General features: G+C 40.8%; 3 protein-coding genes and 1 long non-coding RNA gene across 4 annotated transcripts in view; 2 read left to right on the forward strand and 2 right to left on the reverse strand.

The window, feature by feature from the left end:
- LOC306820133 overlaps nt 1-876 on the reverse strand; it is a 43,476-nt gene extending 42,600 nt beyond the window's left edge. Inside the window, exon 1 of the long non-coding RNA XR_013778642.1 lies at nt 289-876. This is a non-coding gene — a long non-coding RNA (uncharacterized lncRNA). The remainder of the gene's footprint in view (nt 1-288) is intronic.
- The window catches only part of pi4k2b (phosphatidylinositol 4-kinase type 2 beta), a 50,348-nt gene extending 32,890 nt beyond the window's left edge, over nt 1-17,458 (forward strand). The window contains exon 11 of the mRNA XM_079337836.1: nt 16,655-17,458. Coding sequence (XP_079193962.1) covers nt 16,655-16,828 — 174 coding nt within the window. The 3' untranslated portion in view covers nt 16,829-17,458. The remainder of the gene's footprint in view (nt 1-16,654) is intronic.
- LOC306819949 (alpha-2C adrenergic receptor-like) overlaps nt 1-18,928 on the forward strand; it is a gene marked incomplete at its 5' end in the record, with an annotated part of 139,580 nt that overhangs the window by 63,452 nt on the left and 57,200 nt on the right.
- LOC306820122 (protein Dok-7-like) overlaps nt 9,465-18,928 on the reverse strand; it is a 214,591-nt gene continuing 205,127 nt past the window's right edge. The window contains exon 13 of the transcript XR_013778640.1: nt 9,465-9,608. The gene's annotated coding sequence lies outside the window, so the exon portion shown is untranslated. The remainder of the gene's footprint in view (nt 9,609-18,928) is intronic.

The following is an 18,928-nucleotide window of genomic DNA, read 5'->3' on the forward strand; positions in this document are numbered from 1 at the left end:
ACAGACGTAAAGCTTGTGTTTCAGTTTGTTTCCAAACTGCGCGTTCCGTCTTTCCCCACTGCGCGCGCACACAAATACACACACGGACACGCACGTACGCTCTCTTGCAACAGAGTTGGATTTATAATAAATCGTATGACTACATATATTAATACAGTCTGTCCGGTGTCTATTACGCACAAACTAGAGAATATAACAGAGGATTCCAGCAGATCAAATCATTAAATGTTTGTCTGCGTATATAATGTATGTTAAACACCCAGAGATTTAAATCATTAATATGGAAACGCTTTTGCGCCTGATGCCGAAATATTCAACGTGTCTGTTCGATCGTTTCTGAGATAGTGGGAATAATTCACCAAAACACACTATGAATAATCAAGCCACTTACACGATGCACCCGAATGTGCGCCGTGCAAATTACAAACTATTGCAGGGAGGCATCCTGTCTATTCTCACTCACTACCACGTATCATTACACCTCTTTAATCATGTGATGTTTTAGCGTGTTTTTTGTGCTTTAATTCTTTTGTGCTGCCTTCTAAATGTTTGTTTGAAAAGTGTTTTATGCTCTCGGTGCAAGACAAGTTCCCCCAGGGGCAATAAAGGCTTCATTCATTCATTCATACATGTACGCATAAAGCCGATCAAAGCAGAGTAACAGAACGCGACTCCCTTATGTTACGTCATATGACGCGTTGTTGAAAAAAAAAAAGCGAGTTCTAAACGGCTACGCTAAAAACAGCCACTTTCTCCTCTAAATTAGAGCACTTATGTGTTGAAGAACATACAGAAAATTGATGTACTTATTCTACAGCCCTTATCAGACAACATGAGGTGTTAATTTCAACTTTTTTTTAACCTGCAATATGCTCTTTAACTACTGTAGTTTTTCTGCATCATTTTGCAACAGCATCTGCCTGATTTTAGAGATATTATGAAGCTATAAATATGCTGTCCTTGAAATTTGTTTAACGTGAGAGTTAAAGGATATACTGTATCTTCATCAAATAAAAGATTCCTAATGGTTGTGCTGCTACCATGCTAATGCCATTAAGGGCAGCTATATCATTAGAAAAAGTCTCTCTGAGGGTCTTGAGTCCAAATGTATGGTCCAAACACAAAAACTTGTACTCAAAATACGTGTACGATTTGCCTCTCTTAACTACACAAAAACTGTGCACGTTTCTGTTGAGTTTTGAGATGCGGAGAAATGTCCACTATTATTCTGAGCTCGTTACAAACATAGACTATATAACTGCAACAGTACAGCGAGGGTTTTCAACCAATCAGAGAAAGAGATAGCGCTCTAGTGCCTTGTGTGCCAAACCAAAAGCGTTACAGACTGACTCATTCAGCATTCTGCCACACAGAAACATCTCCCCCTCCCCTTTTGCTACTCCGCTAACAATGAAACTTAAGATTTAGTCCGTAGAAAGAACTCCATCCCGGTAATATGCAACTGTTTGTTAGATTTTTTTCAAACCGACGGTGCTTGAGAAACAGTTATCTGCACAGTTAAGGTTTGCACTTTGGTTGACAGCACAACAAACTCTTTGAAAAAAGACGTTAACGTCAAGAGTCCGCCATTAAAAAACGGAGAGCTGCTAGGTCCGGACCGCAGCTTTATATATTTTCCTGCACAGACGGCAGCTTACATTTACTTATTTCCATTGGCTAGATTGTTTTCTTTGCAAGCCACTTGATGTGTTTTCAGTCAGCTATTCTTCTCGTTCAGTGTGCAGCAGGCAGGTGAGAGTCAGTAACCATGGAGACTGTGTGTCTGTCAATCAACAATGTCCTATGCATAAAACTTGTTGATCATAAAAAAAACCCTCAAGAACAGAAGTCTACATGTTTTCAATTGAATGCATCACTTTATAAAAATGTACACAATGTACACGTGCACTTAATTAGATTTAGATTTCAACAAATCTTTCGAATTGTGCATAAATGAATCAGAATGTAGAGAAAGACATTTCTGGTTTAAAAATTTATTGGTGGGAGACTTCTAGAGATGAATGAGGAAGGGAACAGAAGAAGAAAATGACTGACTTTAATTTTAAATGGCTGTCAGTAGCTGGTGTTCGACCAAAAAATTTACTTCAATACCTTGTACAGTAAGGATTGCCAGGTCTACACAAAAGGCAGCTTTAAACGAACCCTTGGTTGGTAGAAAATCTGGTTGACTGGTAACTTTAAAAATCTACAAGCCATGTTGGCTGCTTATCAAAAAAGTAAATTTAAAGCCCTGCATATGACCTCAAGTTTTTTGCTTGGATAGCCTAGCAGTTTGTCTCGGACTGGTGCAATTGTATGCATTTTCTGGTTTGTCTGTAATTGCGAACCAAAAAGCTTTTCAAGCTCATTTAAGTGATGAGCAGGGTGATCTGAAGGCAAACCCATTTTAACCACAGGTTAGCTTTTCAGAAGATATTGTGTGATTTGGCAGGCACAGGTCAAGCACACATTTTCAAGAGAGCAGTAGCTTATTGCCAAGTAAAATAAATCCATGCCTATTGTTAATTCTATTATGAGACAAAATTGCCCAGCTCTAAATAGCCTACCAGAGATGGCTTTGTATAAGTTACACCAATTAATGAAGCAACTATTTCTATTCAATAATAATTCAAAGAAAAACACCATGATTAAACTAATATTACTGAACATTCACAGCCTCTGCATTCTAAATAATTTTAATATTGCTTCTAATACTCTTCTCACCAACACTACATTCTAAACTGGATATTTCCTTTTTTCATGTTGCATGTCTCTCCCATCATTTTTGTATAAATGGACAGGAATGAGTCCCTAAACCCGGAAGTGAGTTTGCATTTTAGCGCCGAGGGTTCCTAACTCTAAAAGTCAATGGGGATTTTGAACGGGTCTGTGGTTAACAAAACCTTAAGAGATGTTGACATTTTGTTCCGGGTTTGCGCATCGTCACTGCTAAATGCATATAGAGTAAAACACTGCAATGACAAAGTAGATAAATTGCTGGATGTTGGTGCTTGTTTACTGTGTCGCATTTTTCTTTGTTGAATTTATTAGTGGGGTAGACTACTGTGTCACGCTGCATAATATCACGCTATTACGTAGCTCACGCAGCTATCGGCAGCTTAGATCTGCTGTGTTTGCTGTGTCTGTCAGCGTAGTGTCCAGAGCATGGACGTGCTACCTGGAGACAGGCCAGTACATCAGGAGAGATGCAAGGAGGAACAAGAGGAGCTCTGCCAGAGCCCTGCAAAATGACCTCCAGCAGGCCACAAATGTGCATGCGTCTGCTCAAATGGTCAGAAACAGACTCCATGAGGGTAGTATGAGGGCCCGACGTCCACAGGCGGGGGTTGTGCTTACAGCCCAACAACGTGCAAGACGTTTGGCATTTGCCAGAGAACACCAAGATTGGCAAATTCGCCACTGGCGCCCTGTGCTCTTCACAGATGAAAGCAGGTTCACACTGAGGACATGTGACAAGAGTATGGAGACGTTGTGGAGAACGTTCTGCTGCCTGCAACATCGTCCAGAATAATGGTGGGTCAGTAATGTTGTGCGGTGGCATTTCTTTGGGGGGCCGCACAGCCCTCCATGTGCTCGCTAGAGGTAGCCTGACTGCCATTAGGTACTGAGATGAGATCCTTAGACCCCTTGTCAGACCATGTGTCCAGATCTTCATTAAGCTACCTCCTCTGCTTAGTAAACTCCCCTCTGGAAGGGTTTGTCAGGAAAGTACTTGGGGAACAACTCGGCTTATCTTCAAGTTTTATTGATTGCAACTTTGTACACGTTAGCATCCACTCGTTAGCCTGCCTGCTGCAGTTACACTCCTTGTAGTTTTGTAGCATGTAGGCTATCGTACGCTAACAGTAGAAGACCATCCAAGAAGCAGGTTGTAAACATTCACATAAACTAAGAATTACCTACTGAACTTAAATATCAAATACAGTATTATCCTCTCATATTAGGGTTTTAGCAGTTACTCACCGACAAGGTGTACCTGTCCTGACCATGATCACTCTCACATGTAAAACAAAACTGAAACTATGCAACCGCTCATGACGTAAACAACTGAGATTCTGCACTTTACAGCAAACTTTGCATGCTCCTTCACGGAAAATATTACAGATAGTATTGTTTGAACAAAATTAACGCTGGACGCTGGCCATTACTGGAAAGTTCTACAATATGCTAGTGCAGTTGGCCCTAGGCCTCCTAATGCAAGACAATGCTAGACCTCATGTGGCTGGAGTGTGTCAGCAGTTCCTGCAAGATGAAGACATTGATGCTATGGACTGGCTCGCCCATTCCCCAGACCTGATTCCAATTGAGCACATCTGGGACATCATGTTGCTCCACCCACCAACACCACAATGCAGCACAGACTGTCCAGAGGTTGGCGGTTGCTTTAGTTGAGGTCTGGGAGGAGATCCCTCAGGAGACATCTGCCACCTCATCAGGAGCATGCCCAGACATTGTAGGGAGGTCATACAGGCACGTGGAGGCCACACACACAATGAGAATTACAGTAATCCAATCTGGAGGTAACAAACTGGGTGTTGCGTATAAGAAATGGGGGGGAAAACAAGGCCTCTCGTATTAGTGTACTTCAGAAACATTAAGAAATGTTCAAACATTGTAAAGGCTCTATTGGTCTAAATTTAGATTTCTTCAAATACACCACAATAGTTTGAAGATGGAGACTCAAAAAGGGTTTTAAAATAATCCTTTTAATTTTTTTAAATGCTTATAGAGGGGAGTCCAGGTTAAAATAGTTTCAATGTTGTATAGAGGGCTACAAGAGGAAAGAAAATACCACCTACATTATCAGCAAATACGACCAAAGTCTCGTTTCCACCGAGCGGTCCGGCTTGGTTCGTCTCGTTACGGCGTGCATTTTTTCGGCATTTCCATAGACTAATCCCGGGATGTCCCCCTCAGATGTGTATTAATGAATCCCAGCTGCTTATTAATTATATTCTATGACTTTCTTCATCACATTAAACATTAGAGCTGCAGCTATCGAATATTTTTGTAATCGAGTATTCTATCGAATATCCTGTCGATTAATCGATTAATCGAATAAATCATACTTTTGCTTAATTAAGTTTTAACTCATCTTGGGTTGTCCCTACAAACCTGCTTCTTTGCAGTTACCGTGGTAACGCCTGCTTGTTACAGCCAACCACCTCTGCTCTACAGCTGCTGACACTCACCATATTACTGACAGAGTCCCAAATTCACTTTTTGATTCACTGGTCAAGGCGGCAGGTAAATTAAAAATACAGGCCAAACACGTTTTAATGGCTGAAATAACAAATACTGTTTTGTGTAGCCTACACATCTGTTACAGTACATTTAATTGAGAAAGCATTATGTTCTGTTGAATCAATCACAGAATCAATCATTATGTCAGATAAGGAAATTGAGAAACTTTAAATGAAAAGGCACATGGCAAACGTCATCAATGTTTGATGTATTTGTAGAAACTTGTATTCTGTTTGCAGGTTTGCTTTCAAGGTTCGGGTCTTTCTTAGCGCAATTCTGCATCTGCAGACACTTTGTCTCGCTGAGGGTCTCGAAAATTAAATGCAAGATACTCAATCTACTATTTAAATGTAAAACATAATCCTAATCAAATCCAAAATTGAAGTTACGTTTTTACCTAACGAAAGAATGAAGCATGGTTATTGTACTTCAGTACTGATATCTTGGGTAAGCATTACTCAAAATGTTTGAAGCAGCCGGCATGTGAATGTACTGGGGGCTGGGCATCAGGAAACCTGGAAAACAGCAGTTTAATTGTAAACTTGGGTAAAAGAATGGAAAACGACTCGCCCAGAACATCAATCTAAGGCTTTCTTCCTGCTTGTCTATTTCAAATCTTAGGAAAACAAATGTTTAAAAAGTCCAAACTAGGAACTGTATTCAAAAAAATCATTGTAAATCAATTCCTAAAGTCAAATTTATATTTTTACCTAACAAAAATATCCATTTATCATGAGTGATTAAAGTTATAGGAATCTACTCTAACATTTATAATGCATATGCTGTTCTCATAGTTATGGAATTCTGGCACTTCTTGACGTGCTTTGCTTGAGGACAATTTCTCAGGCCTCTGCCTCTTTTGAATTCTGATTGAATGCCCTATAGTGCATAACAATAATTACAATTGTGGAGAATGTGTTGCGTATTAAGATGGTCAATTGCTGTAGGTACAAATAACTAGGGTGTTAATGAGGGGCTCAATACTTTACAGTAGGTGAAAATGTGAAGACATTGTCAGTTGCATTCCCCCTTGTATTTATTTGAATGTACAGTAGCTGTAGAATAAGTCTTTGACTGACTGGCGGCACGAGCAGTCGCAGCGGCCCCTCGCTCTCCCTATAGAACGGTGTTTTCACTTTTTTCTTACTTTCTTTCTTTTGACTTTTCCCGTTTTTCTTACTATGGAAAAACTCAATTACAGCCGCAAGTTTCTACTGGACTCAAACAGTAATGGCATTTCTGTGGATTTATTACCGGAATCCCTAAAACAACAGCTTCAAACTTTGGGATTACTTCGCGAGCCAGTTTACCCCCTGGAGAGGAGACATAAACGCAAACGGTGCGAGCGAAAACAAAAGAGAGGTAAACGTGGAGGCATAAAAGCGAGGCTCGCTAAAATGCTCTACAGGACCGCTCTTCCGACTCTTTTACTGGCAAATGTAAGATCTTTGGACAATAAAATGGACCACATAGAGCTGATGAGAGCTGCGCATCGCGACGTTAGGCTGTGCGTACATATTCACAGAGACATGGCTGAACGAACGCATCCCGGACTCCGCCGTTCAGCTTGAACAATTCACATGCTACCGTTCGGACAGAATCCTTATTAAAGGAGGAAAGAAGAAAGGTGGTGGAGTCTGTGTCTACATCAGGGATGCTTGGTGTTGGGATGCAGCTGTGGTATGTAAACACTGTTCACCGCTGGCGGAGTTTATGATCGTAAAGTGCCGTCCTTTCTATCTAGCGACCCTGCTCGTCGTTGTGTATATCCCCCCCACTAACAACAACGTGGATAGAGTCGATGCACTTTGGGAACTTTACAACGCCATCAGTGAGCAACAGACAGCCTACCCAGACGGATTTTTCATCATCGCGGGGGATTTTAACCATGCAAATCTCAAGACGGTTTTACCCCACTTCCAACAACACGTGAACTTCCCCACAAGAGAAGGTAACACCTTAGACATGATTTACACATCTGTTAAAGGTGCTTACAAGGCGTCACCCCGCCCCCAGATTGGCCACTCTGACCACATCAGTGTAATGCTAATGCCAGTTTACAGACCCAGGGTTAAAGTCACCAAACCAGTTCTGAAGCAGGTATGTGTGTGGCCAGAGGGGGCTTCTGCTGCACTTCAGGACTGCTTTGAAACCACAGACTGGGAGATGTTTAAGCAGGCCGCCACCTACAACAACCACACAGACATTGAGGAGTACTCTGACACCGTTACCTAATACATCGGCAAATGCATTGATGATGTCACCACCACCAGAACCATCACCACTCGGGCTAACCAGAAGCCATGGCTAACAGGAGAGGTACACGGGCTACTGAGGGCCAGGAACATCGCCTTCAGAGCTGGGGATGCAGTCGGCCTGAGAACAGCGAGGGCCAACCTGTCCCGTGGCATCAGGAAAGCTAAACACAGCTACTCACTTAAAGTAACCAGACACTTCAAGGACAGCAGAGACACGCAGAGCCTGTGGCGTGATATCCAGACCATCACGGACTACAAACCCAAGCCACAGACCTGTGACAACAACACCTCTCTGCTGAACGACCTAAACAGCTTCTTTGCCAGGTTTGAAGCAAACAATAGCATGCCCGCACAGAAGACCACCCCTCCTCCCCACGACCAGACCCTGTGCTTGACTGCAGCCAGCGTGAAGAGAACCTTCTCCAACATCAACACTCGCAAGGCTGCAGGTCCAGACAACATCCCTGGCCGTGTGCTGAAGGACTGTGCAGAGGAGCTCAAAGGTGTCTTCACAAACATTTTCAACACTTCTCTTAGGCAGACTGTTGTTCCAACATGCTTCAAAACGACCACCATCAAACCCATTCCAAAGAAGCCATAACCATCCACTTTAAATGACTATAGACCCGTTGCACTGACCCCAATCATCATGAAGTGCTTTGAAAGATTAGTCATGGCCCACTTCAAATCCTCCCTTCCCTCCACCCTAGACCCCTACCAGTTTGCATACCGGGGCAACAGATCAACCGAGGATGCAATCTGCTCTGCTCTGCTCTTCACCCAGCCCTCACCCACCTGGACTCCAAAAACTCATACGTCAGAATGCTGTTCATAGACTTCAGTTCAGCATTCAACAACATCATCCCTCAGCAGCTGATCGGCAAACTGGACCAGCTGGGGCTCAGCACTTCCCTGTGCAACTGGCTGCTGGACGGCAACGCAACGCATCAAAAACCACCATCCTGAGCACTGGGGCCCCTCAAGGCTGTGTGCTCAGCCCCCTGCTCTTCACGCTGCTGACCCACGACTGCACTCCATCCTTCAGCAGCAACCACATTGTGAAGTTTGCGGACGACACAACAGTGGTCGGTCTCATCTCCAACAACGATGAGACACACTACAGGATGGAGGTGGGCCCAACTGGCCACGTGGTGCAAAGACAACAACCTCTTCCGTGAATATCGACAAGACCAAGGAGGTTGTTGTCGACTTCCGGAGGGCCCCCACTCCCAAACTCCCCCTGACCATCGACGGTGCTGCTGTGGAGAGAGTGAGCAGCACCAAGTTCCTGGGGGTCCACATCAGTGAGGATCTCTCCTGGACAGCCAACACCACATCACTCGCCAAGAAGTCCCAGCAGCGCCTCTACTTCCTCCGTAAGCTGAAGCGAGCACAAGCACCCCCACCCATCATGTGCTCCTTCTACAGAGGCACCATCGAGAGCATCCTGACCAGCTGCATCACTGTGTGGCTGGGGAGCTGCACTGCTGCCAACCACAAGACCCTGCAGCGCACAGTGAAGGTGGCTGAACGGATCATCGGCGTCCCGCTCCCCTCTCTTCTGGACCTCTACGGCACCCGCCTCACCCGCAAAGCAACCCACATTGTGAGTGACCCCACCCACCCCTCACACAGCCTCTTCAGCCTCCTGCCATCAGGGAGACGGTACCGCAGCCTGCGGGCCGGCTCTACCAGACTGAGAAACAGCTTCTTCCACCAAGCTGTCAGGAAGCTGAACTCTCTTCCCTCCCTTCCCTCCCCTCTGCCCCCATGAACACTGAACATTGGAACCTCCTCCTGTTTGAACATTGAAACAGAACCCTGGTCACTTATTGCACATTGCACGCATGCACAAGTTTCACTTTTCTTATAATCTTGTTTTATACTCCATTTTATTTAACTTTGTACTTTGCACATTTAGGTTTATTAATGTAAATATTATTTATCTTTTTTACCTTGTTTTATTTTATTTACCGTACCCTTTTTATCTACATTGCACCGTGGGGAGGGGGAAACGTAATTTCGATTTCACTGTATGTCTGACATATTTTGGAATTGACAAATAAAGAACCTTGAACCTTGAACCTTGAATTGGCAACTTAGACCTCACTGCAGTAATATAGAAGCCGCAATTATTTTCCAAAGCCTATACTAAGTACAAGCTGATCACCTGAAGGAAAGGTGCTGGAAAGCTTTAGCATACATTTTAAGCAGGTGGCCATTCCAGTCTGGAATTAAACTGCAGTTTAATTGTAAACAGGAATTTAATCTAATTCTAAATATGGATTTCTTCCTGCTCGTCTGTTTCACATCTTAGAAATATCCCATGAATGTTCAAAAAGTCCAAATGCAGAAATGTGTTAAAAACCTTCTAATCGAACATAAATTTCATTCTTACCTCACAGAAAAAATGAAACAGTCCTGCTGGTTTGATTCATGTGTTTACTCATCCACTGTAACGGAGGGGCACTGGGAAGAAGGGAAAGCCATCTCCAATGTAGAGGCAAAATATACATTTAGGATTACTTTTATGAAGGTGTTGATACAGTAGAACACTTCTCACAGAGAGAGGGAAAGGCTGAGCCCCGCTAGACTGACAAATCCAGTATTGCTTGCAGCTCTTTTCAAATGCAGTAAAAACTTTAACTTCTATAATCACGGCTCTTTCTTGGGGTTAGATCAGTGGTTGCAACATGTTTTCACAAGTGATGCATAGGGGCGTTACAAGTCCGCCTATGTCATCAACTATGTCACTGCCGGGATCTCGGCCACTGCATCGTCTTAAGCCCCGTTTCCACACAGCAGTCCGGTACGGTTTGGTTCGGTAAACATTGATCCCGTTTGTGTTTCCACAGCCACCCGTGCCTTATTTGGTAGGCGGCGTGTAAGCCGGATGCTGATAGCCACGTGAGCTATGCAATATAGTCACATGATTGCAACTAACAGCTAACCACGAACTAATAAATTCAACGAAGGAGAAAATGTGACACTAAAAAAATCCACGATGGAAGACATCCAGCAGTTCATCTACTCTGTCTCTGACATGTGACTCTTTATTACAAAACACAATCAAGCTTCATTTCAGTGAAGGCTGTGTGCCGCTTGGAGAAACAAACACACGTAAACAATCGGCTGGGTATTTAAACACGATGTGGTTGTGTTTACTGTTGTCACACGCCAAGATTCTTTTATTCGATATTCTTGGCACCCCAATGGAAGCGTCCTTAAAAGTAGGACGGTACAGGTTGCTTATTTGGGAATCTAGTCTATGGAAACGCTGCAAAATGTGTGCCGAAGCGGACTGCTCGGTGGAAACTGAGCTTTAGAAAGGACCGTACACTGACCGGTAGTTGGGTTGAGTTGGGGAAAAATGGAAATCCTTCATCTGTATTAGAATTGCTTAGCATTGCTGACGGCAAAAACAAAGAAATGCTTCAGCCATTATATCAATGGAAGACTATGTAATGGAACAGATCACTTTTTTTTCAGGTTTCAGGAAAAACAAATTTCAGGAACTCTGGGGAAAAGGAAAATCCTTTATCTCCCCTAAACTCACACCCTTTATTTTATTTTCCAACAATTCTTTTTTTTTAATTTTCTTTCATGTACAAAAAAAGGAATCATTTAGGGAATTGTTTAACTACAATGTCTGTAAATCAGTGATTCTAAAGAAAATTAAAACTTTTTTTATTTGTGTCATGACAGTGGTGAATATAAGCAGCCAATTTTTAAGTAAATCCGTATTGATCAAGTATTTTGGCAATTTTTGTAACATCATATACTGTTTCCATCATTGACAATAAACTGTATGTGATTTTCTTCAGTGTCTCACAGTTTCCTGGAGATATATAACGTTTTATTCTACGGTTTCCTTGTGCTTCCTACTGGTTTCTCTCATCTTCCTATTGAGTAACTTTTGCTCAGTTTTATGTAGAACTTTACTCCCAGTTATTAGGGAACACAGTATTTCTTTCTGGGGAAATATATATATATATATATATATATATATATAAATACAGGTCCTTCTCAAAAAATGTGCATATTGTGATAAAGTTCATTATTTTCTGTAATGTACTGATAAACATTAGACTTTCATATATTTTAGATTCATTACACACAACTGAAGTAGTTCAAGCCTTATATTGTTTTAATATTGATGATTTTGGCAAAAAAGTCAAGAAAAACTAAAAATCTCAAAAAATTAGCATATTTCATCCGACCAATAAAAGAAAAGTGTTTTTAATACAAAAAAAAAAGTCAACCTTCAAATAATTATGTTCAGTTATGCACTCAATACTTGGTCGGGAATCCTTTTGCAGAAATGACTGCTTCATTTCCTGCACACGCCTGTGCACGGTGGCTCTGGATGTTTCTACTCCAGACTCAGTCCACTGCTTCCGCAGGTCCCCCAAGGTCTGGAATCGGCCCTTCTCCACAATCTTCCTCAGGGTCCGGTCACCTCTTCTCGTCGTGCAGCGTTTTCTGCCACACTTTTTCCTTCCCACAGACTTCCCACTGAGGTGTCTTGATACAGCACTCTGGGAACAACCTATTTGTTCAGAAATTTCTTTCTGTGTCTTACCCTCTTGCTTGAGGGTGTCAATGATGGCCTTCTGGACAGCAGTCAGGTCGGCAGTCTTACCCATGATTGCAGTTTTGAGTAATGAACCAGGCTGGGAGTTTTTAAAAGCCTCAGGAATTTTTTGCAGGTGTTTCGAGTTAATTCGTTGATTCAGATGATTAGGTTAATAGCTTGTTTTGAGAACCTTTTCATGATATGCTAATTTTTTGAGATAGGAATTTTGGGTTTTCATGAGCTGTATGCCAAAATCATCAGTATTAAAACAAAAGACCTGAAATATTTCAGTTGGTGTGCAATGAATCTAAAATATTTGAAAGTTTAATTTTTATCATTACATTATGGAAAAGAATGAACTTTATCACAATATGCTAATTTTTTTAGAAGGACCTGTATGGTCCCTCACAGTATCTGTAGTATTGCCCACATCCATCTCATTAAAGCTATTCACTCAATGGATAGAAAGCATTTTATGAGGCATTAAGTATCATGTATTTATTTGGACTTTGTACTGTATGTGGTATTAAGCTCATTCAATAATATACTGAATTAGCTGTGCCAAAATGTTTTTGCTCTAATTGAGTGAATCCGTTTCATTAACCTCCCTGCCTGCTTCCCTGTCCATTGCCAGGGCCTCTACAGTAGTAATAGCCACTAGTTTTTCTAGAGTTAGGATGCCGATTCTGGAAGCTGTCCTTTGAATTTAGGGTGATATTGCTTTCTCTGATTTTCTAATTTTGACTGTGCTGATGTTTGGTGACACAATATGCATTTACTTTTGTCTTTTACCCAAGTAAAACAGCTCAATTTTTTTTTTTTTTTTTTTTAACAACTTTATTTATAATTTTTCCAAAACAAAATGAACAGAACAACGACATTTGTTAAATATTTCTTACAAAAGCTGTGCCCCCCTCCCCCCTCCCACTCCAGGTGGCATCCCCACAGACACGTCCACTTAAACACTCACATTGCCGACAGGCAAACAATACATCAAAAGAAGGGAAACACACACACCTAAACGAAAACTAAAAAAAACAAACAAACAATAAAAATTAAATAAATACACAACAGAAGACTCAAAATATATACAAAGACTCAAACTAAATATAATGGGCATAACACCAACATTTCCAGGCCCCTGACACTGAAAATAATAGAATTTCCAACAGTCAGCATGTTGGTATTGAGAGCAATAGGAATGCAGTCATAGTGAGGGAGAAAAATAAAAATGAATCAATAAGCAAACAGGGAATCAGGCAAAAGGCAGACTCTTGACATACATTATGAACTGTGACCAGGCTCTTTCATATCTATCCTTAAATCCTTGTATTGCATACCTAATTTTTTCCAGGGCCAGTCCCAACATTACTTCTCTAATCCAATGAACAAAGGCAGGAGGGTTCTTCCCCTTCCAGTTCAGTAGTATCAGACGACGGGCATGCAACGATGCAAAGGCAATTGCATTTTTGTGGAGGCGAGATAGTTTTAGCTCATCCCTAGCTACACCGAAGATGGCTATCAAAGGGTCAGGTTGCAATGTTTTGCCAGATATGGCTGAGAGCAATTGGAAGACTGAGGTCCAGAAACTACACAGAGAGGGACATGACCAAAACATGTGCCCCAAAGAAACAGGGGAATATTGACATCTAGGACAGTTCGGTGTGACATTGGAATAAAGTTTTGACAGTCTGTCATTAGAGTAATGCAACCTGTGGACAACCTTAAACTGGATCAGACCATGTCTAATACAGAAAGAAGAAGTGTGTATACGCTGTATGGTGTTTTCCCAAACGTCATCTGGTACTATATCTCCAATGTCCCCCTCCCACGCTGCCTTGATTTTATCCCACGTATGAGGGCTGCTATCCAGAATTAATGCATAAATTTTCGATACTGCTCTTTTATTGAGTGGGTTTACATTAAGGACTAGATGCAGTAGATCTTTGGAGGGTGGAGATGGGTACCCTGGGAAAAACTTAGAGGCAAAACTCTGGACCTGAAGATGCCTGAAGTAATGAGACTTTGGCAGATTATGGTCTTCACGTAGGAAATTAAATGATGCAAAGCCATCATCAGTAAAGAGATCTTGAAAGTAGACCAAACCGCTTCTGTGCCAAACAGCAAACGCCTGGTCTATTTGGGATGGTGCAAAAAGATGATTAGACATTATCGGAGAGAAGCTACATATATTTGTCAAGTTAAAATGTTTTCTGAACTGACCCCAGATCTTAATAGAGTTTTGGACCACTAAATTAGAGTTCCGATAAGGTGTTTTAATGGTCAGTGGGAGAGGGGCTGTTAAGATTGAAATAGGGGAAACTGGGGGTGTAGCTCTCAGCTCCATCTCAGCCCAGACCGGACCCTCCCTATCTGCGAACGTGGTAATCCAGTATGTCAGCTTGACAATATTAGCTGCCCAATAGTAAAATAAAAAATTAGGTAAACCCAAACCACCATCAGATCTAACTCTCTCCAGACTGGCCTTCTTCTTTTTGTTCCATATGAACGAAGAGATAAAGCGGTCCAGCTGAGCAAAATAGGATTTGGGAAGAAAAATGGGGATCATTTGAAATAAGTAAAGAAACCTGGGCATTACAGTCATCTTCACTGCATTTATCCATCCTGCCAGTGAGAGTAGGAGTTTCGACCACCTATCCAGGTCTGTTTTGGTACGATCTAAAATAGACCGATAGTTATGTTGAAATATAGCCTTAATTGAACCTGCTATCTCTATTCCTAGGTAAGTAAATTTGTCATTTTCAATTTTAAAGGGGAAATTTTCATAAGTGATTTGTTTAGCCAGATTATTCAGTGGAAATAGTAAAGATTTTGATAAATTAACTTTATACCCAGATATGCTACTGAATTTTCGCAGCCAGTGGAGAAGGTGGGGCATGCTCTCATTTGGATCGGATATTTGTAAAAGTAGGTCATCAGCATAAAGCAGGATTTTGTGGTCTGTTTCACCCCTGGATATACTCTTGATTCTGCAATCAGATCTAATAGCAATTGCCAGTGGCTCAATTGCGATGTCAAACAGGAAGGGCGACAGACAGCAACCCTGTCTTGTACCTCTGTGGAGTGAAAAGTATTCTGAGATCAGGCCATTTGTCCTAACTGCAGCCATAGGTGTTGAATACAGGACTTTGATCCACCTACAAAAAGTGGGCCCCATTCCAAATTTTTCTAAGGTTGCGAAAAGATAGGTCCATTCGATTCTATCGAACGCCTTTTCAGCGTCAAGACTTAAAATAATTTCAGGACGTACAGTCGAGTGGGGGGAAAATAACACATTAAATAATCTTCTCATATTAAAAAATGATTGCCGCCCGGGAATGAAGCCTGTTTGGTCCTCATTAATAATTGTGGGAATTATAGGATCTAATCGTTGTGCAAGGGTTTTAGTTAAAATTTTATAATCACAGCACAGAAGGCTTATAGGCCTGTATGAGCTACACTGTACAGGATCCTTATCTTTTTTTAGTAAGACCGAGATCGTAGCCTGGGTAAGCGTTTGCGGTAATTTTCCATTAGTCAAAGATTCATCGTAAACAGATTTCAGGATGGGTGCAAGTTTTGAGCAGAATTCCTTGTAAAACTCTGTGGGGAATCCGTCCAAGCGACAATGGCTGCTCCAGAAGTGACTGAGCATCCGGAGAAAGCTTTGGGATATCGAGCGAGTCAAGAAACGAGTGGATCTCAGACGAGTTACTATCTACCTCAGATTGGTATAGAGTAGAATAATATTGTTTAAACTGGTCATTAATAATTCGGGGGCTATGAGATACCGAGTCAGCGCCTGTATTTATTCCTGGGATAGTTTGGTCAGTTGACTGTTGTTTAAGTTGATGTGCAAGGAGCCTTCCTGCTTTATGTCCATGCTCATAGTATACCTGCTTGGCTTTAAAAATATTTTTTTCAGCTTTCCATGTCATAAGTGTATTAAATTCAGTCTGCAACAATAAGAACAGCTCAATTTTTTTAATGGAAGCTGTACGTGTTCGCCCTCATGGAGCTTTGTTAGGCGAGCATAGTGCCGCACTATGCATTTCCATCCTTTACCATAGTCTACTTGATTAACTTTTATTTTATTTCTTTGTTTTAAGTCTATTCTCTAGCCTTACCTCGGCGTTTTTTAGAGGACTAAAAGCTGAGTGTGTTGTTTCATAATAATTGCCATAGAAAACATCAAACAATAATTTCCATATGATTTTGTGATGAAGTTTTTATGCATGTCGATTTTTTTCTTATACATGAATTTCTCCTATAGCAAATTCCCCACTATTTCAGTTTATTATATATATATATATATTTTTTTTTTTATTTTTTTTTTGTTTGTTTTGTTTTTGTTTTTGTGTTTTTTTTTTTTTTTTTACAAATATATAATACTTTCATAATAAATGCTTAAGTCATCAGGGTTGGTGAACCCGAAAGTTACTCTCAAATCCAACCAATGCACGTATACTAAGCAATAAAAATGATCAATTCTATCTCATTAGTCCTTTAAAATGCTTTGGTTTTGTATTGTAAACATTATGAATTCTGTCTTCAGGTTTTGAACTTGACCCAGGCACTGAAGGACGGGAAGAGCCCCATCCAGCTGGTCCAGATGCCCCGGGTGGTGGTTGAGCGTAGCCGCTCAGGGAGCCATGGTCGAGTGGTCACTCTTGGCAATGCCTTCACTCAAACCTTCCACTGCAAGCGCCCATTTTTCTCTTCTTGGTAGTCAGATGTTGGTGAGGAGCAGATATGAGAAGAAATGTCTTCAATGGGTCTTTTATGGTCATGAATTTTAGGATCAAGAAAATAAAGACAATTACACTGCCAAGTGTAACCTTTCAATAAGAAAGGATAAAAACAACAAAAGGAAAAAAAGGCCTTGTTTGCGAAGTTCTCATTATGTAATGAGATGGCAGGGAAACTAGAAACTCTGGAAAACCTTTAAAGACAACTTGGGGTAGTTGGTTGATAGTTGGGCTGCGGTTAATATGGTGACTTTATGGAAAAAACTGCTTTTCTATAAAGGTATTTGGTATTTCTAAAGAAATAATTACAGTTTTCACTGAATCAAAGTACCAACTTGTGTCTCTTGTGGGGCTAATAGCCAAAGAAAGAAGCACTAAGAAACCACAAGCTAATCGATCCGTGGTCTCTTGCAGTGTATGGGAATCTCAAGGACTGTTTTGACAGTTCTTCACAAAAAGGTTTTTTTTTTTGGTTTTTTTTGTCTATTGATGTTGCTGTTTTTGTTGTATTGTTTTGCCTGGGATTGTTTTTTTCTCAGTTTGGAATAATAATTGAAAATATTTAATTTGCCTTATAGATTTACCCTTCAAAATAAAAACATGCACTTGCACTTTTGTAGATCTTTGACTTCATAAACAACTTGGTCAAACCACTATTTACAAAGGGTGTAACGGTACACCAACGTTTCGTTACGGTACGGACCTGAGTTTTGAAGCTTTGGAACAGAAGGGCACACAAATGCCTTTTTTATGAACATTTATTTAGAATTGTTTTGTCTCTACAGTGCAGTATTGACATGTTTCTTTTTAAATTAAAAATTGTAAAAAAATATATTATTCTGCAACCTTCAACAAAACGAATCTCAAATAAATAAAAGGTATAAATTAAAGCTTTTTAGAATAAAAAAAATATTAAATCCTGGCACATTTTGGTTTTGCAAAGCACTTTTTTGAATGTCCTACTTTTCAAACAAAACATGTTTCACAATGTCAATAACATAACTTGTAAACAATGACATAAAACTCCACATTCTGGATATACATTTTACTGATATTTAGATTAAGTATGGCCAACATGCTGGGGATCTGGAAAAAATGCTAGCTGCCCTTTGTTGAAGGAAAAAAGAGTGAGGTAATTTTCTGTTGTTGTAAACAAATGAAGTCTAAAGTTCAAAATGAACAGTTCAAGCTTATAGGCTTTTAAACTTAGATATTGTAATTTCTTTTTCAGAGAAAGGAACTTTTCCACATAGTCCAAGGGCAGCAATAACAGTTTGGTTCCAGCTTCAATTCCTATTTGGCTTTATTCAACTTGCATGTTTTTTTGCCAGAAAGATTAACTGTTTAAGTGTTTTCTCCTTTCTCCAGACAATGTGGACATTGTGGACCGGGAGAAAGAAATGAAAACTCCAATTCATTGTAACTGCTGGCAAAACCAGCTGTAAAAAATACACTCTGGCTAGCAACAGAGGTTGCAGGAACTGCAAGGTAGTGCTTTGCTAACTTGGCAATACTCATAAGTCCTCCACCAGACAAGTGGGTTGGAATCCAGTGGGATGCAGTCCACTGCCTTGAATCTGGAAACCTCTTCCTCCCCCAACTACAAAATTGTTTTTTGCCCTACATGAGGCTGGAAGAGCTCACCAAACAATTCAGTCATGATTGACTTACTGAGTAGGTGATTAGTGAGATGCCTCTGGGTGTTCTGTCCTTGGGGATGAACTGCCAGCGTTCTCATTATGCTACAAAATAAAATAACAAAATTAATGAAAACCTAATTTAATTTAAAATTACATTTGTTCTAAATTATGCAATGAAATATATTAAGAAAATTAATTACCTGTTCTTCCATAGTTACAATCTCTGTGATGATGCCATGAAAGACTCTGTCAACAGGAAACATCCACATGAGGAAGGGCCTTGAATCTTGAGTCAGGAGCTGTGCATTTGTAGAGGAAGTCCACACAGGATGAGTATCTGTCCACGAGGTTATCTCTTATAGCAGCTTTGACTTCTCTCACAGTTGGACTGTTCTCCTCATTGGGTTCCACTGATTTGAGCATTGTTGTTTTCAGGGGCAG

This window comes from Symphodus melops, assembly GCF_947650265.1.
Source record: "Symphodus melops genome assembly, chromosome: 2".
Taxonomy (NCBI): domain Eukaryota; kingdom Metazoa; phylum Chordata; class Actinopteri; order Labriformes; family Labridae; genus Symphodus; species Symphodus melops.